General features: G+C 29.8%; 4 protein-coding genes across 4 annotated transcripts in view; all 4 read left to right on the top strand.

The window, feature by feature from the left end:
- Positions 1 to 299: 299 nt before the first annotated feature.
- On the top strand, positions 300 to 10,301 carry LOC107059760 (serine carboxypeptidase-like 11). The gene is made up of 13 exons (XM_015306668.1): positions 300 to 427; positions 1,509 to 1,654; positions 1,739 to 1,815; positions 1,909 to 2,031; positions 2,365 to 2,467; positions 2,538 to 2,575; positions 2,670 to 2,768; positions 2,863 to 2,949; positions 3,047 to 3,199; positions 3,384 to 3,455; positions 3,549 to 3,679; positions 3,765 to 3,878; positions 10,178 to 10,301. The coding sequence occupies exons 1-13, from the start codon at positions 306 to 308 to the stop codon at positions 10,284 to 10,286; spliced, it is 1,374 nt and encodes a 457-aa protein (XP_015162154.1). The 5' UTR covers positions 300 to 305; the 3' UTR covers positions 10,287 to 10,301.
- A 548-nt stretch (positions 10,302 to 10,849) lies between these two features.
- On the top strand, positions 10,850 to 14,551 carry LOC102585123 (serine carboxypeptidase-like 11; the record flags this gene model as incomplete). The annotated part of the gene is made up of 15 exons (XM_015306667.1): positions 10,850 to 10,908; positions 10,955 to 11,017; positions 11,405 to 11,550; positions 11,632 to 11,708; positions 11,806 to 11,925; positions 12,215 to 12,317; positions 12,403 to 12,440; positions 12,527 to 12,625; positions 12,723 to 12,809; positions 12,909 to 13,037; positions 13,712 to 13,783; positions 13,871 to 14,001; positions 14,091 to 14,204; positions 14,296 to 14,341; positions 14,468 to 14,551. Coding segments are annotated over 15 exons (1,368 nt in total), but the record flags the coding sequence as incomplete, so codon positions are not given.
- Positions 14,552 to 18,085: 3,534 nt separating this feature from the next.
- LOC102584806 (serine carboxypeptidase-like 11) lies at positions 18,086 to 22,574 on the top strand. The gene is made up of 13 exons (XM_015306666.1): positions 18,086 to 18,207; positions 18,479 to 18,624; positions 19,833 to 19,909; positions 19,994 to 20,116; positions 20,368 to 20,470; positions 21,008 to 21,201; positions 21,280 to 21,366; positions 21,442 to 21,600; positions 21,696 to 21,767; positions 21,864 to 21,994; positions 22,094 to 22,207; positions 22,298 to 22,343; positions 22,465 to 22,574. Exons 1-13 carry the CDS (start codon positions 18,086 to 18,088, stop codon positions 22,546 to 22,548), a joined length of 1,458 nt encoding a protein of 485 aa, XP_015162152.1. The 3' UTR covers positions 22,549 to 22,574.
- A 1,911-nt stretch (positions 22,575 to 24,485) lies between these two features.
- The window catches only part of LOC102592528 (cirhin-like), a 9,670-nt gene continuing 6,400 nt past the window's right edge, over positions 24,486 to 27,755 (top strand). Inside the window, exons 1-5 of the mRNA XM_006342609.2 lie at positions 24,486 to 24,773; positions 25,693 to 25,836; positions 26,979 to 27,282; positions 27,368 to 27,431; positions 27,582 to 27,695. Coding sequence (XP_006342671.1) covers positions 24,612 to 24,773; positions 25,693 to 25,836; positions 26,979 to 27,282; positions 27,368 to 27,431; positions 27,582 to 27,695 — 788 coding nt within the window. The 5' untranslated portion in view covers positions 24,486 to 24,611. The remainder of the gene's footprint in view (positions 24,774 to 25,692; positions 25,837 to 26,978; positions 27,283 to 27,367; positions 27,432 to 27,581; positions 27,696 to 27,755) is intronic.

Genomic DNA, 27,755 nt, shown 5'->3' with positions numbered 1-27,755 from the left:
TTTAAAAACATTCAAAAGTCTTCCTTATATTTCTTAAACTACATGTTCAGTCTCATAACATTACATAAATTGAAACTGAAAAAATATATTATATAATTATTTGAGTTGTAATTACATCCTAGTAGTTATGCAGAAATATCAAAACAAAATGAGTTGTAACACATCTTAAATCAAAGTCGATTTCAACTTTTGGAAAAAATAAATAACACACATAAATTATATATGTGTGGACGGACAATTCAACATATAAATTCATTAAAATCACCTAAAATCCTCAGAACTTATCTATTATTATTTCATCAACAATGTTTTATCTTTTCTTTCTTGTTACTTTGTTTGTTCATGTACAAAGTGTTCCTCAGAATAGCTCAATTGTTGAATTTCTTCCTGGTTTTGATGGACCTCTTCCTTTTTATCTTGAGACTGGGTAATTTTCTTCTCTTTAATGTCTCTATAATTATCTATATATACTTTTATGTGCAGAGGCGGAGCCGGTATTATGAGTTTGGGGTTCTAAATTTCCTTCTCCTTCCTTACTATTGAGTTGTCAATCAGTTTTGTTAAGTGTTAGGTCTACGAAAAAGCTATTAGATTTGTCTAAACCCATGAACCCCACCTAACTCGGTCCCTGTTTATGTGTCATCAATATAAAGCTTTAATGTTTTTTCATGTGTCATGTTCAACAGTCTTATAGCTACATAAATATTATGATGTATCCAGCATCATAAGGTTTTAAAAGGTTTAGAGTTTGTTCGGATTAGCTAATTGTAAATAGTGAATAAATTTTAGAAATTAAAAAATATATTAATTTTATTAATAAACAATTATTTGTTTGAATAAAAGTGACAAAACTTATACTCCAATTGATTTGATGTGTTTGGTAGGGTGAGATTTTCTTTTATTGTTATATAAAATTAAAATGACGCAACTTATAATAAACAATTGATTTGATGTGTTTGGTAGAAGGTGTTGTTCAAATAACGAAAATACTCTTACAATTTTTGTTATATTTTTATAAAGAAAAAAAAGTAGGAGGAAGTTAGGAATTTTGTTTTGAAAAAGATATTTTGAGAACTAGAAAAAATATCAGATAAAGTAATAAAAAAATGTGAATCAAACAAATAGTGTTTATAAGCTCATCAATTTATGACTTTCAATTGATTTTGACTTATAAGCATTTTGGTTGATGACCAATGCGTAAATAAGTCAATAAGTGATTTTTAGTTAATTTGGCTAACATATAAACTTAGTCAAACAGTCTTTTCTAATCACGCAAAAATATAATGACATTTAATTTAATACAAGAAGGTTGAAATGTCTTACTTTAGTTTGTTGATAAAACTTTGTGCTCGATCAAATTACTATGTCAAATAAATTGAAACATGAAAATTTGTTTTAGCTTTTGAATAGCAAAAAATGATATGATAGTAGTAATAGTATTTTCATAACATAATATCTATTTACTAGTTTCAAAAAATTGTTGAAGTGATGAATTTTGAAATTCTCAGATACATTGGAATTGGTAAATCTGAGGAAGTACAACTATTCTATTACTTTGTTAAATCCGAATCCGACCCGAGAAAAGATCCGCTCTTGCTATGGCTAACCGGAGGTCCCGGTTGCTCTTCCTTCACAGGGTTGGCGTACGAAGTAGGTAAATATTAAATATCAAATTTAACGTGTGATAGAATGTTAGTTATATCATGTTACCTAGGTTCATGATAATTTTTTTGTTTAGGTCCATTGGATTTTTGCCAAAAGGCATACAATGGTAGCCTACCAATTCTTGTTTCAAGTCCATATTCATGGACCAAGGTAACACAATTTTTTTTATTTTTTCTTCATCAACATACATAAATTTGGTAGTTCGCGAGCATATATAATAAATGTATTCCATAAATTTGGTAGTTCGCGAGCATACTTTTCTTGGAGCAGCCTGCTAACACTGGGTTCTCGTATGCAACAACTTCAAAGGCATGCAAGTGTACTGATCTACAAGCGTGTGACCAGGTCTATGAATTTCTAAGAAAGGTATTTGATAAATTGTACCAAGTTCATGAACTTAAGATACATATGTATCTAGTGGTGGATGAATGTGCCATGAGGAAATCAAACATACTAACATACCCAATGAAATCCCACACGTGGTGACGTGGCATCTGGAGAGGATAGGATGAGAACATGAGACTAGACTCTGCCTCTCTCACATAAAAGTATGATAACAAACTCAACCTCCGCACCTTCCTATCTAGGGTCATCTCATCATTAGGCTGAAGATGAACCATAAGGAAATGAAGACATTAATAAGTAGTAATCAAATATAACATAGATGTATTGTGAACTAACTCGCAATTTATTATGCAGTGGCTTATTAGTCATCCAGAATTCATTTTGAACCCTTTCTATGTTTCTGGGGATTCATATTCAGGCATTACAGTTCCAGTTATTGTTCAACTAATATCACATGGTAAGGACCAACGTAACTAATATGAATGTGTAGCATCACTAGCCACAATGTTTTATGTTTGAAAATACAGGAATTGAAGCAGGAAAAGAGCCATTAATCAACCTTAAGGTTAATTTTATATTCCTTTCTTTTCATTCAATTTCAAGATATATCATGCACGGAAGAATATATTGTTTTAATTCGATGGTAATATCCTTTTAAGGGCTATTCACTTGGAAATCCAAAAACATTTCCCGGAGAAACCAATTACCAAATTCCTTATTGTCATGGTATGGGGCTAATATCCAACGAACTTTATGAGGTTCGTTCATTCCTTATTTCGTAGTATATTGACTTTGTATCATACCAACACAATGACACGAAAAATGATAATAATTTGGATCTTGTTGTATCAGTCGTTGAATGAGATTTGCAAAGGCGATTACCTGAACATAGATCCTACCAACAAACTATGTGTTGAAAACTTTAAAATGTTCAAGAATGTAAGTTTACATTCCTTTTTGTTTTTGTAACATTTCGAATTTGTTTTAATTATAAACTTAGGTAATACAATAATATTCTTGTAATGCAATTTTGTAGCTTGTGAGTGGTATAAATGATCAACAAATACTAGAGCCTTTTTGTGGAACAGACTCTGAAGAAAATCTACCCCAATTGTCTAGTGAAAGAAGATCTCTTGAAGAGGATTTCATCTTTCAAAAATACGATGACTTTATCTGTCGAGAAAGTCGTGTAAGTTCCTCAAATGTTACTTCAAATTTTGGAGCCACCTCTAAATACTCGTACACATAATGATCAAGTATATATGCAATAATCAATCTCATTGTATGAAAGAAGCATACGTCCTGTTTTCCTTGACAAGTTACATAAATACAAGGTAATTATATATTTATATATATATACTTTCTGATTATAGGTCGCCACACGCAAGCTTTCCACTTATTGGGCAAATGATCCAAGAGTTCAAGAGGCTCTCCATGTTAGAAAGGTATTTCAATTCGTTTTATTTGTATATGAATAGTAAATGCTGCTAAGAGCTATACATATGGTTCGACATATTAAAATGTTCTTCTTTGATTAGGGAACTATAAGAAGACCATGGGCGAGATGTAGGCAAAGTATTATGTCTACAAGTTACACAGTTACTTTCATGAATAGTATACCGTATCATGTAAACATTAGTTCAAAAGGTTATCGATCACTTATATACAGGTTTAATACTTTCACGCTATGGTAATATTTAGTTGAAGTTACTATATGGTATATACATCGTAACAATTTGTTTTTGATTGAGCAGTGGTGATCATGACATGGTTGTTCCTTTCCAATCGACACAAGCATGGATAAAGTATCTAAATTATTCAATTATTGATGATTGGCGTCCATGGACAATTGATGGACAAGTTGCAGGGTATAGTTCTTCAAATTTTACTTTTAAATTAGATAAGACGATACGAATATTATCATGAATTTCTAAATTATATATCTTTTGATCTGTAGTTATACAAGGTCTTTCTCAAACCATATGACATATGCAACAGTCAAGGCAAGAATTTGTACACTCGTTTTTTACATATATATAATTATCTTCATTCTCAAACTCAATAGTGAAATTGTCTAGTGCTCATATTCTCATATTTCTCAAATGTCTTTGTTGTGTTTTTTTTTTTTCTCAATTAGGGAGGAGGACACACAACTCCAGAGTACAAACGCGAAGAAAGCTTTCATATGTTTAAAAGATGGATAGCGCAACAACCTTTGTAATCTTCTTAGATATATCATGTCCGTAATGCTTAGTTGATCACTTTTCTTTTTTTACACGCATATTAAGAAATCATAAATAAGAGGGTAGTTTTACCAATTCACCCCTTAAAGAAGTTCTTTGAAACTTTACAAACAAATGTGAAACACTTTTAAAAAGAATTAATTGCAAGGGTAATATGGGAACAATCAATTATTATTATTTTAATTTAGTAAGGTGATCAACTAATATGAGACAACTATTATATAATTATAAAATATTTATGCAACCAAACATACCAAATGGAGTATATATTATAATTATTGTGTGAAAAAAAATAACGATTTGACACCTGGAGTATTTTATAAGCAGTAGCTAATACGTCTTGATTAAATAAAGCTCGGATAAAACTGAGATTTTTCAATGAAAATAAATCAAATTCAGGATGTGTTTAGTAAGAAGGAAAATATTTTTCAAATCAACTTGTTTTTCTCAAATTTAAGAAAAATGAATTTTCCTTCAAAAAGTAAGGAAAACATTTTTTAAAACTCTACTTCATCATTAAATTACTATATATTTTTTTCTTACCTTACTCCGTACCCCGTACCCAACCCCATCAAAAAAATTAATTTTTTTAAATTTTCTTATTTTTAAATTTCAAATATTTTTTCCCCTACCCCAAACTAGTACCCCTCCCCAAACAAAAAAAATTAAAAAAATATTTTTAAAAAGAAATTTGTTTGAAAAATATTTCAAATTTTAATTTTTTTATTTTTTACGCTACCTTACCCCTCATCCATCCCATCAGCCCCCACCCCGTCAATATTTAAAAAAAATAATATTTTTGGAAAATATTTCAGGAGCAAAAGTCTGGGTTAGATCTTAGGGTCGTATTTTGGAACGGTCATCGAGGTCTTGTCCTAGTTCAGATATCAGTGTTCGGTCCTAAATCGATTATCGAAGTTGATTTTTGGGTCAAAAATTATTTTCCTAAAGAGTATTTTCTACTCTCAAGCCAAAAATAAAAGATCTTTTCTAGAAAATATTTTTCATTCACCAACCAAACATTATAAAATATATTCAGAAAATATTTTTAACTCACAAACCAAACATGAGAAAATAAGTTAGAAATCCACTTGTTTTCCGAGAAAACATTTTTCAGAAAAAACATTTTCCTTCATACCAAACACACCCTCAATTTGTAACTTCGGAAATATTATATAACTAACATCCTCAGACATCAAATCTATCATTATTCGTATTCAACAATGTTTCATCTTCTTTTTCTTGTTACTTTATTTCTACATGTACAAAGTGTTCCTCAGAATAGCTCAATTGTTGAATTTCTTCCTGGTTTTGATGGCCCTCTTCCTTTTTATCTCCAGACAGGGTAATTAACTTCATAAATTTTCTTCTATTTAATTTCTCATTAATGTGAAGTTTTTAGCTCTTAATTTCTTTAGTACTAGTATATATAATCTATGTTTTTTCATGTATCATGTTTAACAGTCTTGTAACCACATAAATGTTATGATATGTATGAGTTCATAAGGTTTTAAAAACTTTAGAACTCATTTTAGCTAACTGATAGAATTGAAAATAATGTTGATTTTACATATAAACAGTTATTAAGTTGGATAAAAGTGGCAAAACTTATATATACTCCCTTTTTTCTATTTACGTGATATGTTTTTCTTTTTAGTTAGTCTTAAAAACGGATGAATGTTTCTATATTCAGTAACAATTTAACTTTGAAATGCTCATTTTTGTAGTTAAAAAATAATTATGAGGCTTAGTAGGACTAGAACACAAACCTCAAGGAATCTTCACAACCCCTTAATCACTAGACTAAACCTTCAACTTGTGTCAAAATGTGTCAATACTAATTTATATATTTATTAAACCAAAATTTGACCTCTATATACAATATATTTTGGCGAAGGGGTGTCGCTTGACACCCCCTTGGGTATGGGTGACTCTGCCCTTAGTTTCGACAAACATTTGGTAACAATTCAGATAGCTAAGAAACTCAAACACATGATAATTCAGGCATTAAGCTAAAAAAAAACTGGGATACTTTAGATTAAAAAAAAATTGACCCTTCACTCTTTTGAAAAAGATATTATTAGAAATAGTAAAAAATAGAAAATGTGATTAAAAAAAACAATAGTGATTGCATGAGGATGAAAAGTTATAAGTTGGATATGACTGACTTATGACTTTTCAGTTGATTTTAGCTTATAAGTATTTTGGGTGTATATTGCATTAATAAGTCAAAAAATGATTCAAGAATTGAAAAACATATTGATTTTATAAATAAGTGGTTATAATTTATTTGGATAAAAGGTGACGAAACTTATAATTACAAGTAGTTGATGTGTTTGGTAAAAGGTATTGGTGAGATTTCCTTTTGTTGTTAAAATGACGAAAATACTCTTACAATTTTTATTATGAATTTAAAATTATCTTTGTAAAGAATAGGAGGAGCGAAGAGGAAATTAGGAATTTTATTTTGGAAAAGATATTCTGAGAATTAGAAAAAATATCACATAAATAATTTAAAATGTGATTAAACCAATAGTGTTTGTAATCTGAAAAGTCATTTTAGGTGTTTACCAAATACTCCGTCCATTTCAAATTAATTGAATTGTGGGAGGTGTTTCACATCATTTAAGTAAATATTAATTATAATAACTAATTCTACTACTAGCTAATGAAGGGTAAAATTGGTAGAAAGTTTTAAAAATAGTCTTGAAGATTGAACAATTAAATTAATTTAAAAAATAAAAAATATCTCACTAATTTAATTAATTTGAAATGGAGGGAGTACCTAATAAGTCAAAAAGCTATTTTTAAGTCAATTTGACCAAACATATCAGGTTAGCCAAAATCCAAATGGTCTCCTATAGTTATACAAATATTATGACATTTAATACAACAATTTAAAATGTCTTACTTTAATTTCTTTTTAAAATTTTGTGCTCAATCAAATTACTACGTCATATAAATTGAAACATGAAAACTTCTTTTAGCTTTTGAAGAGCAAGAAATTGAGGTAGTAGTAATAGTATTTTCACAAGTCAAGAAAATTATTGAAATAATGAATTTTGAAATTCTCAGATACATTGGAGTTGGCAAATCTGAGGAAGTGCAACTATTCTATTACTTTGTTAAATCAGAATCCGACCCGAGTCAAGATCCGTTCTTGCTATGGCTAACCGGAGGACCCGGTTGCTCATCCTTCTCAGGGTTAGCATACGAAGTAGGTAAGTATTAAATAGATTTAAGTTATGTAAAATTAAATTTAACGTGTTATAGCATGTTTGTTACCAAAGTTACCAATTGTAATATGCTCATGATAATTTTTTATAGGTCCATTGGAGTTTGGATGGCAGCCTACCAATTCTTGTTACAAATCCATATTCATGGACCAAGGTAACGCAAAAAAAAAAAAAAAATCTTCATCGACATACATATATTTGATAGTTCGAGAGAATAAATGTATTCCTCAAATTTGGTAGTTCGCGAGCATATTGTTCTTGGAGCGGCCTGTTAATACCGGATTCTCATATGGAAAAACTTCAGAGGAGTACAAGTGTACTGATCTACAAGCATGCGATCATGTCTATGAATTTCTAAGAAAGGTATATTCGATAAATTTCATGAATTTAAAGATACAGATGAACTAGTAAACACAATTAACTCTGGATTTTCATGTATTCATTGATAAACTCCTCATTTTGCATTGTTAAATTGCAATGAAATTGCTTTTCAATAGAGTTAAATAAACTGTCATTTCTTGATTTGTAAAAAATGACAAGTAAAAAGGGACATCAAATTAAAAAAATGGATAAGTAAAGAAAGGATAGAGGGAGTATTTATCCACGCTCATGCTACAAGTAGGTTAAATGATGCACTTGATTGAATGTTTAAATTATTTACTTAAAGGACTAGGGGTCGATTCTTACTTAAAATATTTTTTCTTTTAATGAAAACATTAACAAGTATATGATAAAAGTACATTGTGAATTAACTCACGATTTATTTTGCAGTGGTTTGTTAATCATCCAGAATTCATTTCGAACTCTTTCTATGTTTCTGGAGACTCATACTCAGGCATTACAATTCCAGTTATTGTTCAACTAATATCTGATAGTAAGGAACTGTTAATATAGTACATATTAGGAATGTGTAGCATTACCCGTTAATATTGTACATAATATGAATGTGTAGCATCACTAGCCAAAGTGTTTTTTGTTATGCAAATGCAGGAATTAAAGCAGGACAAGAGTCATTAATCAACCTTAAGGTTTTCTATCTATCTCCTTTAATTTATTTAATTTCAATATATATATATATCAAGCACCGAAATAATATATTGTTTTAATTTTATGATAATATCTTTTAAGGGCTATTCACTTGGAAATCCAGTAACATTTCCTGAGGAAGACAATTACCAAATTCCTTTTTTTCATGGTATGGGGATAATATCCGACGAACTTTATGAGGTTGGTACATTCCTTATTTCATAGTACATTAACTTTGTCTCATATAAACGCAATGACAAAAATGATAATTTGGATCTTGTTATATCAGTCGTTGAACGAGTTTTGCAAAGGTGATTACATAAACATAGATCCTACCAACAAACAATGTGTTGAAAACTTTAAAATGTTCAAGAATGTAAGTTTACATTCCTTTATGTATTTGTAACATTTCCAATGTTTTAAACTTAGGTACTACAATAGTAATATTCTTGTAATACAATTTTGTAGCTTGTGAGTGGTATAAATGGTGAGTAAATACTAGAGCCTTTCTGTGGAACAGACCCTGACCAACCACGCCAATTGTCTAGTGAAAGAAGGTCTCTTGAAGAGGATTTCATCTTTCAAAAATACAATGACTTCATCTGTCGAGAAAGTCGTGTAAGCCCCTCAAATGTTACTTCAAAGTATGAATATTCAATAACTTCAAATGTTGGAGCCACCTCTAAATACTCGTACACATAATGATCAATCTCATTGTATGAAAGAAGCATACGTCATGTTTTTCTGACGAGTTAGATAAATACAGGGTAATTATATACACGTATAAACTTTCTGATTATAGGTCGCCAAACGCAATCTTTCAACTTATTGGGCAAATGACCCGAGAGTTCAAGAGGCTCTCCATGTTAGAAAGGTATTTCAATTTATTTTATTTGTACATGCATAGTAAATGTTGCTAAGAGTTATATATATATGGTTCGAGATATTAAAAGATTCTTTTTCGTTCTTCTTTGATTAGGGAACTATAAGAAGACCATGGGCGAGATGTAGGCAAAGTATTGTGTCTACAAGCAGTGGCGGATGTAGAGTGTGTCCAGGGGGGTCATCCGACCCCCCTCAGAAAAAAAATTACACTATATACATAAGATCAATTTTTTTGTGTACGTGTATATATTTAAAATTGAACCCCCTGAGCATCTGTCAAAGGAGTAGGTCAATGGTTTATAGGGTTCAGGATTTCGCCTATGTGAGCTTTAGGTCACAGGTTCGATTCTAGGCAACAACATTTTTTTTATTTGAACCCCCTTGATAGAATTTCTGCCTCCGCCACTGTCTACAAGTTACACAGAAACTTTCATGAATAGTATACCTTACCATGTAAACATTAGTTCAAAAGGTTATCAATCACTTATATACAGGTTTAATACTTTAATGCCATGATAATATTTAGTTGGAGTTACTATATATAGTATATACATAACAATTTGTTTTTGATTGAGCAGTGGCGATCATGACATAATTGTTCCTTTCCAATCGACACAAGCATGGATAAAGTATCTAAATTATTCTATCATTGATGATTGGCGTCCATGGACAATTGATGGACAAGTTACAGGGTATAGTTCTTCTATTTTTAATTTTTAATTAGATAAGACGATATGATTGTCATGAAATTCTAAATTATATTTCTTTGATTTGTAGTTACACAAGGTCTTTCTCAAATCATATGACATACGCAATAGTAAAGGCAAGATTTTTTTGTGTATATATAATTATCTTCATTCTCAAACTCAATAGTGAAATTGTCTAGTGCTCATATTCTCATATTTCTCAAATGTTTTTTGTTCTTTTTTTTTTTCAATTATGGGGGAGGACACACAGCTCCAGAGTACAAACGCAAAGAAAGCTTTCATATGTTTAAAAGATGGATAGCTCAACAACCCTTGTAATCTTTTTAAACATCGTATCTATAATGAATTAATAAATGAAGGTTTCACTTGGGAAAAAAGGAAGAATCATTTGTATTATTTTTAATTAGTTTCATATTTACTGTCACAATCCAAGCCTACACCCTAGACGTGGCCGACACTATAAAATATTAATTATGCAACCAAACATACCACATGGAGTATATTATGATTATGGTGTAAAAAAATAAACAATTTGCCACATGGAGTATATTATACTTATGGTGTGAAATAAATATTTTCTTTTATAATTATCATGTTGTATAATTGTAGTCCTGGAAATTAGGATCTGATTTCTAAACAAGGCCCTTAGTAGCTAACACGTTTTGATTAAATAAAGCTTGGATAAAACTTAGATTTTTCAATGAAAATAAATCAAATTCAATTTCAACTTTTGAAAAATTATATAACTAACATCCTCATGATATTAAATCTATTATTATTCATATTCAACAATGTTTCTTCTTTTTCTTGTTACTTTATTTCTACATGTACAAAGTGTTCCTCAAAATAGCTCAATTGTTGAATTTCTTCCTGGTTTTGATGGCCCTCTTCCTTTTTATCTCCAGACGGGGTAATTAACTTCATATATTTTCTTCTATTTAATTTCTTATTAATGTGGAGTTTTTAGCTCTTAATTTCTTGAGTACTAGTATATAATTTTTGTTTTTTTTTCATGTATCATGTTCAAGAGTCTTGTAACCACATAAATGTTATGATATGTCTGAGATCATAAGGTTTTAAAAGGCTTAGAACTCGTTTCAGTTAACAGATTGTAAATATATTGATTTTACAAATAAACAGTTATTTAGTTGGATAAAAATGGCAAAACTTATATATACTTCTTTTTTTTTTCAATTTATGTGATATGATTTTCTTTTTAGTTAGTATCAAAAAGGATGGCACGTTTCTATATTCAGTAACAACTTAACTTAGAAGTGATGAATTTTGAAATTCTCAGATACATTGTAGTTGGCAAATCGGAAGAAGTGCAACTATTTTATTACTTTGTTAAATCAGAATCCGACCCGAGTCAAGATCCGCTCTTGCTATGGCTAACCGGAGGGCCCGGTTGCTCATCCTTCTCGGGGTTAGCATACGAAGTAGGTAAATATTAAATAGATTTAAGATATAGAATATAAATTTAACGAGTGATAGCATGTTAGTTATCATGAAATTTTTTTATAGGTCCATTGGAGTTTGGCCAAAAGGCATACAATGGCAGCCTACCAATTCTTGTTTCAAGTCCATATTCATGGACTAAGGTGACACAAAATTTCTTGTTTTTTCTTCATCGAAATACCTATATTCTTATGCACATTTCATACTATCATGAAATAATGTATTCCTTATATTTGTTAGTTTGCGAGCATATTGTTTTTGGAGCAGCCTGTTAATACTGGGTTCTCGTATGCAACAACTTCCGCATACAAGTGTACTGATCTACAAGCATGCGATCACGTCTATGAATTTCTAAGAAAGGTATATTTGATACATTGTTTAAAATTCATGAACTTAAAATATATTTTATTTTCTTTATTTGTTGGCACCCATGTTACAAGAAAGTTAAATGGTGTACTTAATTGAATGTTCAGTTATTTACTTAGAGGACTATGGACCCGTTCTCACTTAATATACTTTGTCCTTCTTATTTTTAGTGGTACACCCACATTTTAGAAATCATTGATTCGTCTTATCCATGAGAAAATGAAAACATTAACAAGTATATAACAGAGATGCATTGTGAATTAACTCGTGATTTATTTTGCAGTGGTTTGTTAATCATCCAGAATTTATTTCGAACCCTTTCTATGTTTCTGGAGACTCGTATTCAGGCATTACGATTCCAGTTATTGTTCAACTAATATCAAATGGTAAGGACTTGTTAATATTGTACGTAATATGATTGTGTAGCTTCACTTGCCAACGTGTTTTATGTTATGCAAATTGCAAATGCAGGAATTGAAGCAGGCAAAGAGCCATTAATCAATCTTAAGGTTTTATATTCATTTCTTTTTGTTCAATTTTGAACATATATCATGGAAGAAATTATTGTTTTAATTTGATGGTAATATCCTTTAAGGGCTATTCACTTGGAAATCCAATAACATTTTTTGAGGAATCCAATTACCAAATTCCTTACTCTCATGGTATGGGGCTAATATCCGATGAACTTTATGAGGTTGGTTCATTCTTTATTTTGTAGTATATTGACTTTGTATCATATCAACACATTATACAATAACACAAAAATAATAATTTGAATCTTGTTGTATCAGTCGTTGAACGAATTTTGCAAAGGCGATTACATAAACATAGACCCTACCAACAAACAATGTGTTGAAAACTTTAAAATATTCAAGAATGTAAGGTTATATTCCTTTTTTGTATTTGTAACATTTCGAATTGGTTTTAAACTTAGGTAATACAATAATAATTCATATTCTTGTAATACAATTTTGTAGCTTGTGAGTGGTATAAATAATGCGCATATACTAGAGCCTGAATGTGGAACAGACACTGATTTCCACCCACCCCAATCGTCTAATGAAAGAAGGTCTCTTGAAGAGGATTTCATCTGTCAAGAAAGTCGTGTAAGTCTATTTCAAACACCTTAGTTATAACAGTCATTCATTATAATAATTTGATATTTTTCAAAACTCGTTCTTTCACTAGTCATTTGTTAAAACATTTTTTCATTATAACGGTACCTCTATTTATTTATTTTTATTGAAACTCGATTTTTCATGTTATATTATACTTCTCTATAATAACATTCTATCTATAACGGGCAGTAATATTCATTATAATAATATACTCTTTGTAAAACTACTCTTTAAAACAGTCTACATATTAAAATATTGAGTAATACTATTTTATAAGAAATATATTATGTACAAAAATAAATATTAAAAAATGTAGTATGATCATCATTAGTGTCATTCACATAGTAAATTTATCCCAAAAAAAGGCATTTAAATGATGATTGATGCCCATTAGTTATAGTCATAACTTTACCAATATTTGCATTTTTTAACATTCATATTCTTTCTAAATTTTTGATAAATTGATTAACAAATACATTTCTTTTTCTTGGTACACAAAATTATTAAACTAATTTTTTGCGTTCTATTGTTTATACTAAATAAAATCAAAACGTTAAATATTGGTATACGTATTTAACAGCCTCTCTTATAACAATCATGAAATTTTTAAATAAACACTATCACTATAACGAGATTTGACGGTATATTCCTTTTTATCATAGGTCGCCACAAACAAGCTCGCCACTTATTGGGCAAATGACCAAAGAGTTCAAGAAGCTCTCCATGTTAGAAAGGTATTTCAATTCATTTTATTTGTACATGTATAGTAAATGTTGCTAAGAACTATATATTAAAAGATTTTTTTGATCTTCTTTGATTAGGATACTATAAGAAGACCATGGACGAGATGTAAGCAAACTATTGCGTATACAAGTTACAAAATTACTTTCAGGAATAGTATACCTTACCATGTAAATCTTAGTACAAAAGGTTATCGATCACTTATATACAGGTCTAATACTTTCACAATTCATATTATAATATGATTTAGCTGAAGTTACTATAAAGTATATAAATAACAATTTATTTTTTAATATGCAGCGGCGATCATGACATGATTGTTCCTTTCCAATCGACACAAGCATGGATAAAGTATCTAAATTATTCAATTATTGATGATTGGCGTCCATGGATGGTTGATGGACAAGTTGGAGGGTATGGTTCTTTAAGTTTTAGTTTTAAATTAGATAAGACAATACGAATACGATTGTCATGAAATTCTAAATTTTATATATTTGATTTACAGTTACACAAAGTCTTACTCGAATCATATGACATACGCAACAATAAAGGTAAGAATTTTGTTCAACTCATTTTATATATATATATATATATATATATATATATAATTATCTTTATTGTCAAACTCTATAGTTATTTCTCAAATGTTTTGTTCTATTTATTTATTTTCCAATTAGGGAGGAGGACACACAGCTCCAGAGTACAAGCGTGAAGAGAGCTTTCATATGTTTAAAAGATGGATAGCACAACAACCTTTGTAAATTGTTTTACATATTATGTCCGTAATAAATTAATAGACAAAGGTTTCAGTAGAAAAAGATCAAACACATATATAGCCTGTTGAAGTTATCCTCATTTTTCATTTTAATACTTAATCTTAATCTTATTCCGTTTAATTCTTAAACTCTATTTTTTATGTACCGTTTAAACATAAAATACTAATTTTAACGGAGTTCATTATCCTCACTTAGAAACGTTATTGGAGATAAGTACAAAAATGTCATTTGGCATGTCCTATGTTGTCATTCATAAATGTTAGTAAGTATTTTTAAGGAGTTCATTATCCTCTTATTAAATTTGGGCTACGATTTGTGTGGAAAGCTTCTTTATCTCCCACAAGATGATTATCTAGATTTTTAAAAAGGCAAAAGGGTCTAGTAGACCCTTATACTTGACTCGAATTGTAAAGTGGACCCTTCTACTTCACAAAGTTTCAACTGGACACTTCAACTCAAACAAACAGAAAATTTTAAGTCCCTTTGACCATTGACCATTGACCATTGACCAGCCTTAGGTGGCATTAATTTAGCTGAGTTGGAAAAATGCGTGTTACACACGCGAAACATGAGCGTGAATTGAATTAAAAAGTTAAGAAAATTAAATAAAAAGAAAAAATAAATTTACCTACCTTAAAAAAAAGGCAGAAAAAGAAAATCCCTTTCTTCTTCAAACCCACGCACCCACCTTTTTGGAAAATAGTAGATCTCTCAACTGCTATATCCATATCCTCTCTATTATCGATTATTTTTTCTTGAAATCTTATTTTTCCTCACTTTTCAAATGAAAACAACACATTCATCAAAAATCCAAAACAAAAATAATTGGAAACGAAAGTAAAAAATCTTCTCCAAATAGAAAGCTCAAAACGAAATTGAAGAAGGATTTTTGCTACTACTACTTGCTTCTTTTTATCTCTTTAGAAGCAAAACTTCTAAAAAAATTAAAAACAAATTTTCATCTCTCTTTTAAATCATAGATACAACTTTGAAATTTTCATATTTCTTGATCTTTCTTTTTTCAAGTTTGAATTTTTCTTTCAATTTCAAGCTTTTTGGTGTCAAGTTAGTATTAAGAGTAGTAGGGTTTGAATGCTTTCTTCTAATATCAATTTTGATGAAATTGTAAGCTCAAATGGGGCTCTCAAATATTAATGAACTTTCTTTTGGGTTAGGGTTCTTGAGAACAAAGGGAAAATATTTTTTTAAAGTAATTATTTGTTTAATAAAATAAATATATAAAAATAGCATTGTGACAATTAAATTAATGAGATGGATATGGCGTGGCTTTTTTTTTGACGTGGATATGATGTGTCATCCATGTCAGATCGAGTGAGGAACGCCGGCTGACATAAGGGTTTAAAATTTCTATTTTGTTTGAGTTGAAGTGTCTGGTTGAAACTTTAGAGAGTAGAAGGGTCCAGTTTACAATTCGAGTCAAGTATAAGGATCCACCAGACCATTTTGCCTTTTAAAAATTTATGTATTATATTAACATTGAGTGTTTACGAAATATAGTGAACATTATTAGGGTGTTTGTATTGGTAGGTTTGGTTTAATCTTTATATTGTTGATTTAGTTTATCGATTTTTTATTTTTAAATACGCTAAATTAATAGTCAAATTAATAAGATATTTTTTATTGATTTTTTGTTTATCGATTATTGATCGTTAAAAGGTTCAGTTTTCGATTTAACCAATAAGAAAATTCTCATAAAACAAATATATGACTTCTCCAATAATTTACAGCGATAGGACAATAATATAATTTTACATAATGCTCATAAAATATGAATAATAGTAACTAACATGAAAAGAACTTTACAAGTGCAACACAAATAAAAGAACTAGGACAATATTTATTAATATTTATGTAGACATAAATAATAAATTATTATAATTTACCAATAATCCAAAATCCAAAATTCAAAAATCAAAATCAAAATCAAACCAATAACCCGATAACTTATTTTTATTAAATCATAGAAAACCTGTGAACTCAATAGCAATAAATCAATAAAAAAAAAATTATTTGATTTTTACACACTTCTAATAAATACGAGTTGGAGTGCCCAATAGCTACGTAAAATATTTATTTATACATTTTGAAAGTTAAATTAAGTATTTACTTATCGATTAAAATTAAATTTAAATACTTTTTAATGTATTATGCTCTTTCCCCATAATTTATGCTTCCGAAGAATTATTTTATGAGTCGGTCTATTGACTTATGTTTGACGACTATGTTTGCGTGCATATTGACAAGTAGGTAACACGTGTTTAAACCTTAAAGTGGAGGAATAGGACAAAAATCACTTCAAGAAAGTTTTGGTTTTTCATCGAATATTTAAAATTTTATTTTAAAATATCGAATATATAAAAATATTACTGTATAAATTATGATCATTTAAAATTTAGAATAGATAAAATTTTAATTGATTTCAAAAAATTTCGGTAACACATAAATTGGACAGAAGAAATAATATTATATTACTTCCTCCATTCATTTTTATTTGTCATTATTTGACTTGACACATCTAACAATTATCGATATAGGTATTTTATCAATTTATCTCTATTAAATGATGTTTAGTATTAGGTCTTGAAAAATGATTTGGAGAATAAGCATTTAACGCTGAAGGCAAAACATAGAAAAAAATAGTTATATTTTCTTGATATATTCTAGTTGACAAATAAAAATGAAAATATATTTTAAGAATAAGTAGTAACAAGTAAAAGTGAATAGTGAGAATATTAAAAATTAACGTAAAAGTATTATAAATTGTAATTTAACACGTTGAAATATTTGAAAGGCATATAAAACATATTGTTGACTTTTAAATTTTTATCTATGCTACGGATTATTTAAAAATTATATTTAAAAGATATTACAAATTATAGTAATAATTAATAATTTAAAATATTTTAAAAATATATAAAAAAAATTGAATGACTCTCCAAATTTTATCTATGTTATATACATTGACAAAAGAATAACATGAATTGGATTGGTACTGATACGAACTATATATCTAATACTAGACACAAGTTGTTATTTTCTAATAGAATTTAGAGAGTCAATTAAATTTAATATGATTTGTAAATATTTAAAGTTGTTAATGATTGTAATTTATATTACTTTTTACGTAATCTATAAATAATAATATGTTACTTCTCTTGTCCCAATGTATGTAGCACAGATATAATTTCAAGAATCAATCAAATGTTGTTAATTATTGAGACTTACAAGATTTTTTATGTAGTTTTCAAATTAAATAATACATGTTACCTTTTAAAAAAATATTTAAAGTTGTCAATTATCATGATTTATAGTATTTATTACACAATTTTTAAATATATAAAAAATAAAAAATAAGACAAACAAATTAAAACGGTACGTATAGTTGTCAGACAGACATGTCGACCATGACCTGTATCCCCATTCCCAACTTATATATATATATATTAGTATGGGATATACACATATATCAGGACCTTATCTATTATTATTTCATCAACTATGTTTTATCTTCTTTTTGTTGCTACTTTGTTTGTACATGTACAAAGTGTTCCTCAAAATAGCTCAATTGTTGAATATCTTCCTGGTTTTGATGGACCTCTTCCTTTTTATCTTGAGACTGGGTAATTTTCTTCTCTTTAATTTCTCTATAATTATTTCTATTTTATGTATCATCAATATATCAAAGAGCTTCTAAGCTAAAGAGATATAACTTTTGACTGATTTTGATTTATAAGCAATATGTGTAATAAGTCAAAAAATAATTTTAAACTAGTTTGATCAGTTTATATGAACATAGTTCTTATATTTACTAGTGAATTTATTTACGCTTAGTGTGATGATAAGACTAGTCAAATTTATTGTTATTGAAGTGATGTATTTTGAAAATTTCAGATACATTGGAGTTGCCAAATCTGAGGAAGTGCAACTATTCTATTACTTTGTTAAATCAGAATCCGACCCGAAGAAAGATCCGATCTTGCTATGGATATCGGGAGGACCCGGTTGCTCATCCTTCACAGGATTGGTGTACGAAGTAGGTACGTAAATATTAAATGAATTTAAGTTATATAGACCGGCAATGTAAAGATGTTTATATTGTCTCGATGAATCGAGAGTATGTTAGTTTATAACTCACGTTAAATATATGTAACATGCTTTCATTCATGAGAAGTTATTTGTATACAAATTTTGTTATCATTGTTGTACATGTTTAGAGCTAATGAATCAACTTGTATTGTTATTTTTATCACATATTTCACCTATAGTCCTATTTAGGGGTGCACAAAATCGAATCAAACCGCAAATTGAGTCAAACAGGAAAACAATCTGACTATATTTGGGTTGGTTTGGTTTTAACGAAAAAAAAATCAACCCGAGACCAAATCAACCGGACATGATATATGTAATTTTAAAATTTTATTTTATACATAAAAAATATTTACTTTATTATAATTTTAAATAATTTCTTATACTATTTCATAGTTTTATCTTTAATATATTACTTCAAGTTTAAAACATAGAATTCGGAATGGTCCAATAAAGATTATAGTTCATAGATGTTTGATAATTATAATAAAACTTAAATCAAAATCAAATTAATATTAATGCAAAAAAGAAAATTAATTCAACACTAAGAATGACAATAATATTGAATATTTGTTCTTTAGTTTTACATTGGTTTAAGACTAAATTAAAATACATAATCTAATTTTAATTTTTCTTAAATATTTAGTAATGTAACTAATACTTGATAAATTTATTTTAGCATGATTTAGTACTTTTAAATTATGATCATTTTCATTATGACTTTGCAATATTTATTTTATATGATGATTTCATTATTATTTTTTATTGAATAATTTAGTGTCATCAGTACTCATCTCATATTTTGTGTCATTTTCTTAAGAAACACCTTAGATAATTGTATTTTGGTTGGACTAAAGAAATATTTGGAGCACAAGTTAATTATATGTTTGTATGCAAACTTTACCGAAAAAATCCAGAAATCTGAAAAATTCGAGGTTTATTAGTTTGGTTTGGTTTATAAATTTAAAAATTTTACACAAATAGTTTGATTTGATATTTAAAAAACCCGAACCAACCCAATCATGTACACCCCTAGACTCCTATTGTTTCGCCAGCTTTTAAAATCAGTTTATTTTTAAATGTATACGCGGAAAGCTTTGGTATTATGTGTGACTCATATTTGGAGAAATTTAACTTTTGAATTCGCTTCTTTATTTAGGTCCATTGGCTTTTGGACAAAAGGCATACAATGGAAGCCTACCATTTCTTGTTTCAAGACCATATTCATGGACAAAGGTGATACAAAAATAGCTTATTTTTTTCTTTATGTTTGTTAAATTTATAGCATCAAATTAATCTATTCTTTGAACTAATTTGTAGTTTGCGAGTATAATTTTCTTGGACGAGCCTTTAAATACTGGGTTCTCATATGCAACAACTTCAACGGGGCACAACTATACTGATCTACAAGCATGCGGTCAAGTCTATGAATTTCTACGAAAGGTATTTGATATATATTCTTAGCTCATTAATCTAGATACATATGAATTGAGTTCGAAGTCGAAAGGTCAAAGGGAAGATGTATAACCCCACCCGCCTTATAAGGGTCAAGAATTATAAGTAAAATTGTCAAACTTCGAATCCATTTTGAGACAAAAATGAAAATAGTCAATATTTAAATTCACATCAAATTATTTGAATTGAACAAATATAACAAAAATGTATTTTGAATAACTCGTTGATTTATTTTACAGTGGTTCATTAATCATCCAGAATTCATCTCGAATTCTTTCTATGTTTCTGGGGACTCTTATGCAGGCATTACAGTTCCAGTTATGGTTCAACTAATATCAAATGGTAAGGACCAATTAATGTTATCACATCAAGTCAGATATTTCTATAATAGTCATCCTCTATAACAATATACTTCACTATAACAACAAAGTTTTTTTTTCCGAAACTAATATTCATGTTATGTTATGCTACTATACTATACCTTCTCTATGACAAGATCTCGCTATAGCAACCAAAAATTATCTGGACAACAATATTGTTATAGAAATGTTTGACGGTAATGTGAAGTTATGATCATCCTCATCACCCCATTACTCATGCTTTGTTATTATTGTTTCTTCCAATTTTCTGAAACTTGAAGTCTTTAACTGGTCTGACTAATCTGAATTCGTGTCGATAGATCCACCAAGAGGATTAAAGCCTCCTTGTTGGAAGGTTCTCCATTCCCAAGGCTCGGATCCAAGTTTATGCTTTAAGATATATATATATATATATATATATATATATAGAAAGCTACATTCTTTTTGTGACATTTCTAGCCAAAATCGTTTTATGTTATGAAAATGCAGGAATTGAAGTAGGCAAAGAGCCATTAATCAACCTTAAGGTTTTATATTCCTTTCTTTTCGTTCAATTTCAACATATATCATGAATGGAAAAAATATTGTTTTAATTTGATGGCGATATCCTTTAAGGGCTATTCACTTGGAAATCCAAAAACATTCCCTGAAGAAGTCAATTATAAAATTCCCTTCTGTCATGGTATGGGGCTAATATCCGACGAACTTTATGAGGTTGGGTTCAATCTCACTTCATATATATATGAACTTTGTATTGTACAAATGTGATTAATTTGGATCTTGTTGTATCAGTCGTTGAAACAGACTTGCAAAGGCGAATACCTAAATATAAAATCTACCCATACACCATGTTCAGAAAACTTAAAAATATTCAAGGAGGTAAGATTTGTGTACCTTTTATATTGGTTTTTAACTTAGGTAACACCTTAACACTCTTATAATGCAACTTTGTAGCTCGTGAGTGGTATATGTGATGAACAAGTACTAGAGCCTTACTGTGGAACATACTCTGAAGAACCAAAGTTATGCCAATCGTCAAGTGAAAGAAGATCTCTTGAAGAGAATTTCATCTTTTTAAATCGTGATGACTTTATCTATCGAAGAATAAGTCGTGTAAGTCCTTCAGTTGTTACTTCAAAGTATGAGTACTCGATAACTTCAAATTTTGAGACGACTCTAATTAACGTACATATGCTTTTTGATTGAAGGTTGACACACACAATCTCTCAGTTTATTGGGCAAATGACCCAAAAGTTCAAGAGGCTCTCCATGTTAGAAAGGTATTTCAATTGATTTTATTTGTACATGTATCGAAAATATTGCTTAGAGCTATGGTGCAAAATATTGAAAGAATTTTTTCGTTTTTCTTTGACTAGGGAACTATAAAAAGAACATGGGCAAGATGTAGGCAAAGTATTGGGGATAAAAGTTACGCAATTACTTTCATGAATAGTATACCTTACCATACAAACCTTAGTACAAAAGGTTATCGATCACTTATATACAGGTTTGATACTTTCGTGTTATGGTTCTCTTAAGTTGTGCTTTAAGCACTCAAGATTTGGTTGAAGTTACTATAACATAACAAAGTATTTTGTTTGAGCAGTGGCGATCATGACATGGTTGTTCCTTTTCAATCGACACAAGCATGGATAAAGTTTCTAAATTATCCTATTATTGATGATTGGCGTCCATGGATGGTTGATGAACAAGTTGGAGGGTATGGTTCTTCATATTTCACTTCCATGAATTTTCGTTCAAATTATATAATTGTTATGAAAATTCTAAATTATATATCTTTAATTCATAGTTACACAAGGTCTTATTCTAATCATATGACATATGCAACGGTAAAGGTAAGAATTTTGTTTTGTTTTGTTTTTTTTAAAATTAAATGTTTTCAATATCAATAGTAAAAATATTGTTTTATGCTCACATTTCTCAAATGTTTTTGTTCTTTTTATTTTATTTTATTAGGGAGGAGGGCACACAGCTCCAGAGGACAGACCAGAAGAGAGTTTTCACATGTTTAAAAGATGGATATCTCAACAACCTTTATAATTTTTTTTAATTAGTTCAATATGCACTTTGAATTACCATGAACGTGTTACTCCGTTTTGTTTTGTTTTAGTTGTCATGTTTATTAAAAAAAATTGGTGTTGTGTTTATATTAAAAATAGTCGTCACTTTAGAAAATCAGATTTGATTAGTTTTTACTTTTCACTTTTCACTTTTATCCCTAGTCAACAAATGTGGAAAGAGATTAATGTGGTTAAAAAAAGAATAGTATTGAATACAAGAACATAGGTACATTTAAGAGATATTCACAAATAATCGCTTGTAGCATCATTATTTAAAATATATCTATAATTACATAAAATTATCTTTAACGTGAAAGTAAAGAAAACGAAAAGGAGTTCATGAATTTGTAATGGCACCTAAGAGTGTCGTAGTGATCAATGAAGACGGACAAAAATATTTGTTGGTTATTTTTATATGTCTTAGCCTTGATGGACAAAGTTATTCGATATATACATGTTGTTGGTGGAAGGTGATAGATATCCCGTGAATTAATTAAGATGCATAAAAATTGATTTAGACAATACAATCATGGAAAAAAAAACTCCATGTTGTGTGACTAAAATCTTTTAGGCGTATGACCCCAGACAAAAAAGAGTGAATATATTGTGATATGTACAAAAAGATCTCTATAAAATTAAAATAGTTTTCAAATGCTTTTAGACATTTTTCACGATATTTATGCAATAGTATATATATATAGATATCAAAATACTTTTATTTACGGTCCTTCGTACAATCAAATATGATGAACTTTTGAATTTTAAATCATAAATTTGAAGTTAATCTCTAAAAGTACAAGACTTGATTTTGAGGAGGCTAATAATAAAATAGTTATAAAATTGGTTATATTTTAAATAATGCCCTTGAAATCGATTATTTCCTACTAGTTAAGTGTCATAGTGTGAACTAAAGGACCCTTTATTTTTATCATATATATAGTGGTTGTAATTATTTTTACCGAGCAATTAAATATTTTCTCTCTTCACTTTTACTTGTTTACTTTGGACTTTGCACACTCTTTAAAAAATAATGATTGATATGAATTTTTTATTATTATACCCATATTAATTGATGTTTAGTATTAGGTCTTTAAAAATTATTTGAGGAATAAGTAATCAATGATAAGGATAAAACATGAAAAAACAAATAAGGGTAAACAACACAAATCTCATTAGTTTAGGGCCTACTTATGTGCCTTTCCGTGAGTTTTCAAAATTACCATTTGTGCAAGATTTTGGTCCCCAAATACATGTATCTCAGATAAACGGAGTCAAAATTAGGTATAATTTTCTCTAGATACATTGTATACAAGTAAATTTACATGTATCTGACTCTCTTGTTCGCCTCTCTCCCTCACCTCTTTTGGTCTTCCTTATCTAATTGTATTTCAGAATGCACGTGGAATATATTTGGTATCTCAACTACATGTCTCTAATGTAATTCACATATATCTGGAATACACAGTGTCTCTCTCCTCTCTCTCTATGTATCTACATTTTAGAGTGTGTTTGATAGCAAATATACGTGTATCCAGGTGTATCTGACTTGAAATCTGATATGAAATTATACAGACAATATGCAATTATATCAAATTATAGGGAAAATTAATACATATGATATGTATATTTGCCGAATTAGATAATTTCTCCAAAATATAATTATTTTTCCTTTAACATATTAAAAACAACAAAATAATATTGACAAATAAAAATAGATAATTTCTCCAAAATATAATTATTTTTCCTTAACATATTAAAAACAATAAAATAATATTGACAAATAATTATCATGTGGTCTTTTTTCTAATCTTCAAGAGTAGAAAATTAGTCTCCTTGACTAACCCGTTTACACCGAGTGGACCCGAAAAAGCCCAAATTTAGTAAATTAAAAAAAATCATGGAAGCTTTATTAAACCCTTGTTCTTCGAAAAACCTAGCCCCTCTTTCGGCCTCGCCTCCATTGCTGCATTTGGGCATTGTGATGCTTTATGCATCTATCTTCTCTGAAGAACTTGTAAAGATTACTTTTTGAGCTTTTGGAGAATGCTTGAAGTTTATAGAAGCAGCTCAGTTGAGTGGAAGCCGTCGCCGGTGGTAGCTTTAGCTACTAGCGCCGATGATTCTCAGGTCGCTGCCGCTCGAGAGGATGGTTCTCTTGAGATTTGGCTTGTTTCACCTGGCTCCAACGGATGGCACTGTCAACTTGTACGAATACATTTTTTTTTATTTAGAATGTGCTTGTGTACGTACTGGGTGTTATTTGGAATTAAGTGGGTTTAAATTGAGCAAAAAGATAGTGATTATTTATCTAAGCAATCTCAGCTTGCTTGGAATTGAGAAATTAGGGTTGTTTTTAGCAAGATTGAGTTTTTTAAAAAAAAATTGTGAATAGCTTAGAATGTGCTCGGGTGCATTTGGAATCAAATTGGTTTAAATGGAGCAAAATGCATAGTGATGATTTATGTAGTCGATCTCACTAGCTTGGGATTGAGATATTAGGGTCGTTTTATGTTATCAAAATTGGAATTAGGGTAGTTAACAAGATTGAGTTTTTTTTTTTTTTAAAAAAATAAATAGGTTAGAATGTGTGCACGTACTGGGTGTATTTGGAATCAAATGTGTTAAAATGGAGCAAAATAGATAGTAATTATTTATATAATTGATCTCAACTAGCTTGTGATTGAGATATTAGGGTCCTTTCAGTTAATTAAATTGGAATTAGGGTAGTTGTTAACAAGATTGTAGTTTTTGTTTTTTGATTTAGTAATAGCTTAGAATGTGTGCACGTACTGGGTGTATTTGGAATCAAATGTGTTAAAATGGAGCAAAATAGATAGTAATTATTTATATAATTGATCTCAACTAGCTTGTGATTGAGATATTAGGGTCCTTTTCAGTTATTAAAATTGGAATTAGGGTAGTTGTTAACAAGATTGAGTTTTTTGTTTTTTTGATTTAGAATAGCTTAGAATGTGTGCACGTACTGGGTGTATTTGGAATCAAATGGGTTTATAAGGAGCAAAATAGATAGTGATAATTCATATAAACGATCTCAACAAGTTTGGGATTGAGAAATTAGGGTCGTTGCTAACAAGATTGAGTTTTTCTTTTAATGTGTGTGCAGATAATACATGGAAATCCTGATTCAAGGGTTTCCTCGTTAGTTTGGTGTCAGTCGGGATCGAGAAAATTACCTGCAGGCCGGTTATTTTCATCCAGCATTGATGGATCAGTTTACGAGTGGGATCTTTTCGATTTGACTCAGAAGGTACATCCACAAACTTAGCAACATCTGTTGTCGTTGCTGTACTCCATTTACTTCTTACTTTGTGGTTGTTAGAAATTAGAGCCTACTCTAGCTAGTGAATTGATGTAATAAGTGCATGAATATATTGATTGACAAAATGGAATGAACTACCTACGCAAAACTATACTCATTTGAGGGGTGGCTGGTGTATGATATGATCAGTGATTTCTCGTCCTTTAAAGGTATACTCGGTTTAGCAGTGGTGTGAAATGGACCTGAACTGGGTTTAATGGTATGGAGGATTCATGTAACAGAAGTTTGTAATTGAGGCATGGTTGGTTGATGTATGAATGGGTGGAAATGCAATCAACAAGATGAACTGTTGGACTGCTTCTTTTATTAACATAGAAAATAAGGCAAGTTGACCCACCACATAAAAGGAATTTGACATTTTGTCACGGTGATTCTCATTATACAAAATTATATGATCTTATCTATTTCTTTTCCTCTGCCAATATTCTACTCCCTCCGTTCCAATTTATATGAGTCAGTTTGACTTGACACGGAGTTTAAGAAAGAAAGGAAAACTTTTGAAACTTGTGGTCTAAAATAAATCCTAGATATTTGTTTAGTTAGAAATCATTTCATTAAGGGTAAAGTGGGCATTTTAAAGTTAAATTGTTACTAAGTATAGAAATGTATCATTCTTTTTGGGACTTTCTAACAAAGAAAGTAAGTCATAAAGTGGGACAGAGGGAGTATTTTTTTCGTGTGCACAAATTAGTGGATTTCCTTCACTGTTTGTGAAAAAGCTACCTTTAGCTTCCATTTTTATGGTGTTAAGAGACCCAAAGAGATGAAACCCTCTAATATTATTTTCCCTTAATGAGTGGAACATAGTCAGAAATGGCAAGTACTTTTGGTAAATGCTTACCAGCTGCATAATGTTATAAGCTATTGTTTTAGCTGTAGCTGTGTAAGATACTTTGCTGTTCCAGTGTCTTGCATGAATTTGGCATAAAATAAGTCTTTATGGCTGTGTGATCGGGGATTTGGGTCTTCCCAGGTCAATGTACTTCAAGATCCATCCATTTTCTTATCTGTAGTCTTATATTTGGTTTTGATAAGCTGAATAATGTTGTTGTTTCTATGGTTGCTGGCAGGCTGTGCTCGATTCTATTGGTGTTTCAATATGGCAGATGGCTGTGGAGCCATGCAATAATGCACAGCTTCATCAGAATCCTCCAAAGAAGTATGAGAATGGCCATGTTAGTTTTACAAGTGGTGCTAGTAGCGATAGTGAAAGCAGTGAAGGGGAAGAGGATGATGACTCAGTTGTTATTCACGTGGATGATGTTAATGAAAATGGTCGAATTGCATTTGCTTGTGATGATGGTCGTGTTCGTATCTGCACTGTTTCGGATGAGAAGAATTTGTCTTACGAAAGATTGTTCCCTAAGGTCAATGGTGAGACGGCTGCCCCTTAGGGTCATAGCGCAAATATCTGATTGTTGCTTTGAGAATTTCATAGCTAATATTTGGATAATTACAGGGCGTACGTTGAGTGTCACTTGGAGTTCTGATGCAAAGAGGATATATTCTGGTAGTAGTGACGGGTATGTTCTATTTTGAACTTAGCTATGTACATTTACTTATTGATTTCTGATGAAAACTGAATTGAGGCATAACGTTCGCGGAAGAATGGCTGTTTATTCTTCATGGTGTGTTCACTGTGAAAATTCTGAGTGGAGGTTGTTTCTTTGCAGGTTTATAAGATGCTGGGATGCCAAGGTTGCATATGAAATCTACAGGATAACAGTGGGTCTTGGAGGTTTGGGTAGTGGATCTGATCTATGCATATGGTCATTACTTGCATTGAGGTGAAGATCGAATTGGCAACCCCTTCCCTTAAATGTTTTTGGAAAGAAAGATAACCCAGC

This window comes from Solanum tuberosum, unplaced genomic scaffold (genome assembly GCF_000226075.1).
Source record: "Solanum tuberosum cultivar DM 1-3 516 R44 unplaced genomic scaffold, SolTub_3.0 scf00034, whole genome shotgun sequence".
In the NCBI taxonomy this organism is placed as follows: Eukaryota; Viridiplantae; Streptophyta; class Magnoliopsida; order Solanales; family Solanaceae; genus Solanum; species Solanum tuberosum.
The sequence above is the reverse complement of the archived record's forward strand: the minus strand, read 5'-3'. Positions and strand labels throughout refer to the sequence as shown.

Excerpts from the sequence above, each read along its gene's own strand:
- LOC107059760 (XM_015306668.1), top strand. The coding sequence starts at position 306 with ATGTTTTATCTTTTCTTTCTTGTTACTTTGTTTGTTCATGTACAAAGT. Across the intron at positions 428-1,508 it reads CCTTTTTATCTTGAGACTGG|ATACATTGGAATTGGTAAAT; the intron begins GTAATTTTCTTC and ends TGAAATTCTCAG. Across the intron at positions 3,456-3,548 it reads AGGCTCTCCATGTTAGAAAG|GGAACTATAAGAAGACCATG; the intron begins GTATTTCAATTC and ends TTCTTTGATTAG.
- LOC102584806 (XM_015306666.1), top strand. The coding sequence starts at position 18,086 with ATGTTTTATCTTCTTTTTGTTGCTACTTTGTTTGTACATGTACAAAGT. Across the intron at positions 21,367-21,441 it reads ACTTAAAAATATTCAAGGAG|CTCGTGAGTGGTATATGTGA; the intron begins GTAAGATTTGTG and ends GCAACTTTGTAG. Across the intron at positions 22,344-22,464 it reads TGACATATGCAACGGTAAAG|GGAGGAGGGCACACAGCTCC; the intron begins GTAAGAATTTTG and ends TTATTTTATTAG.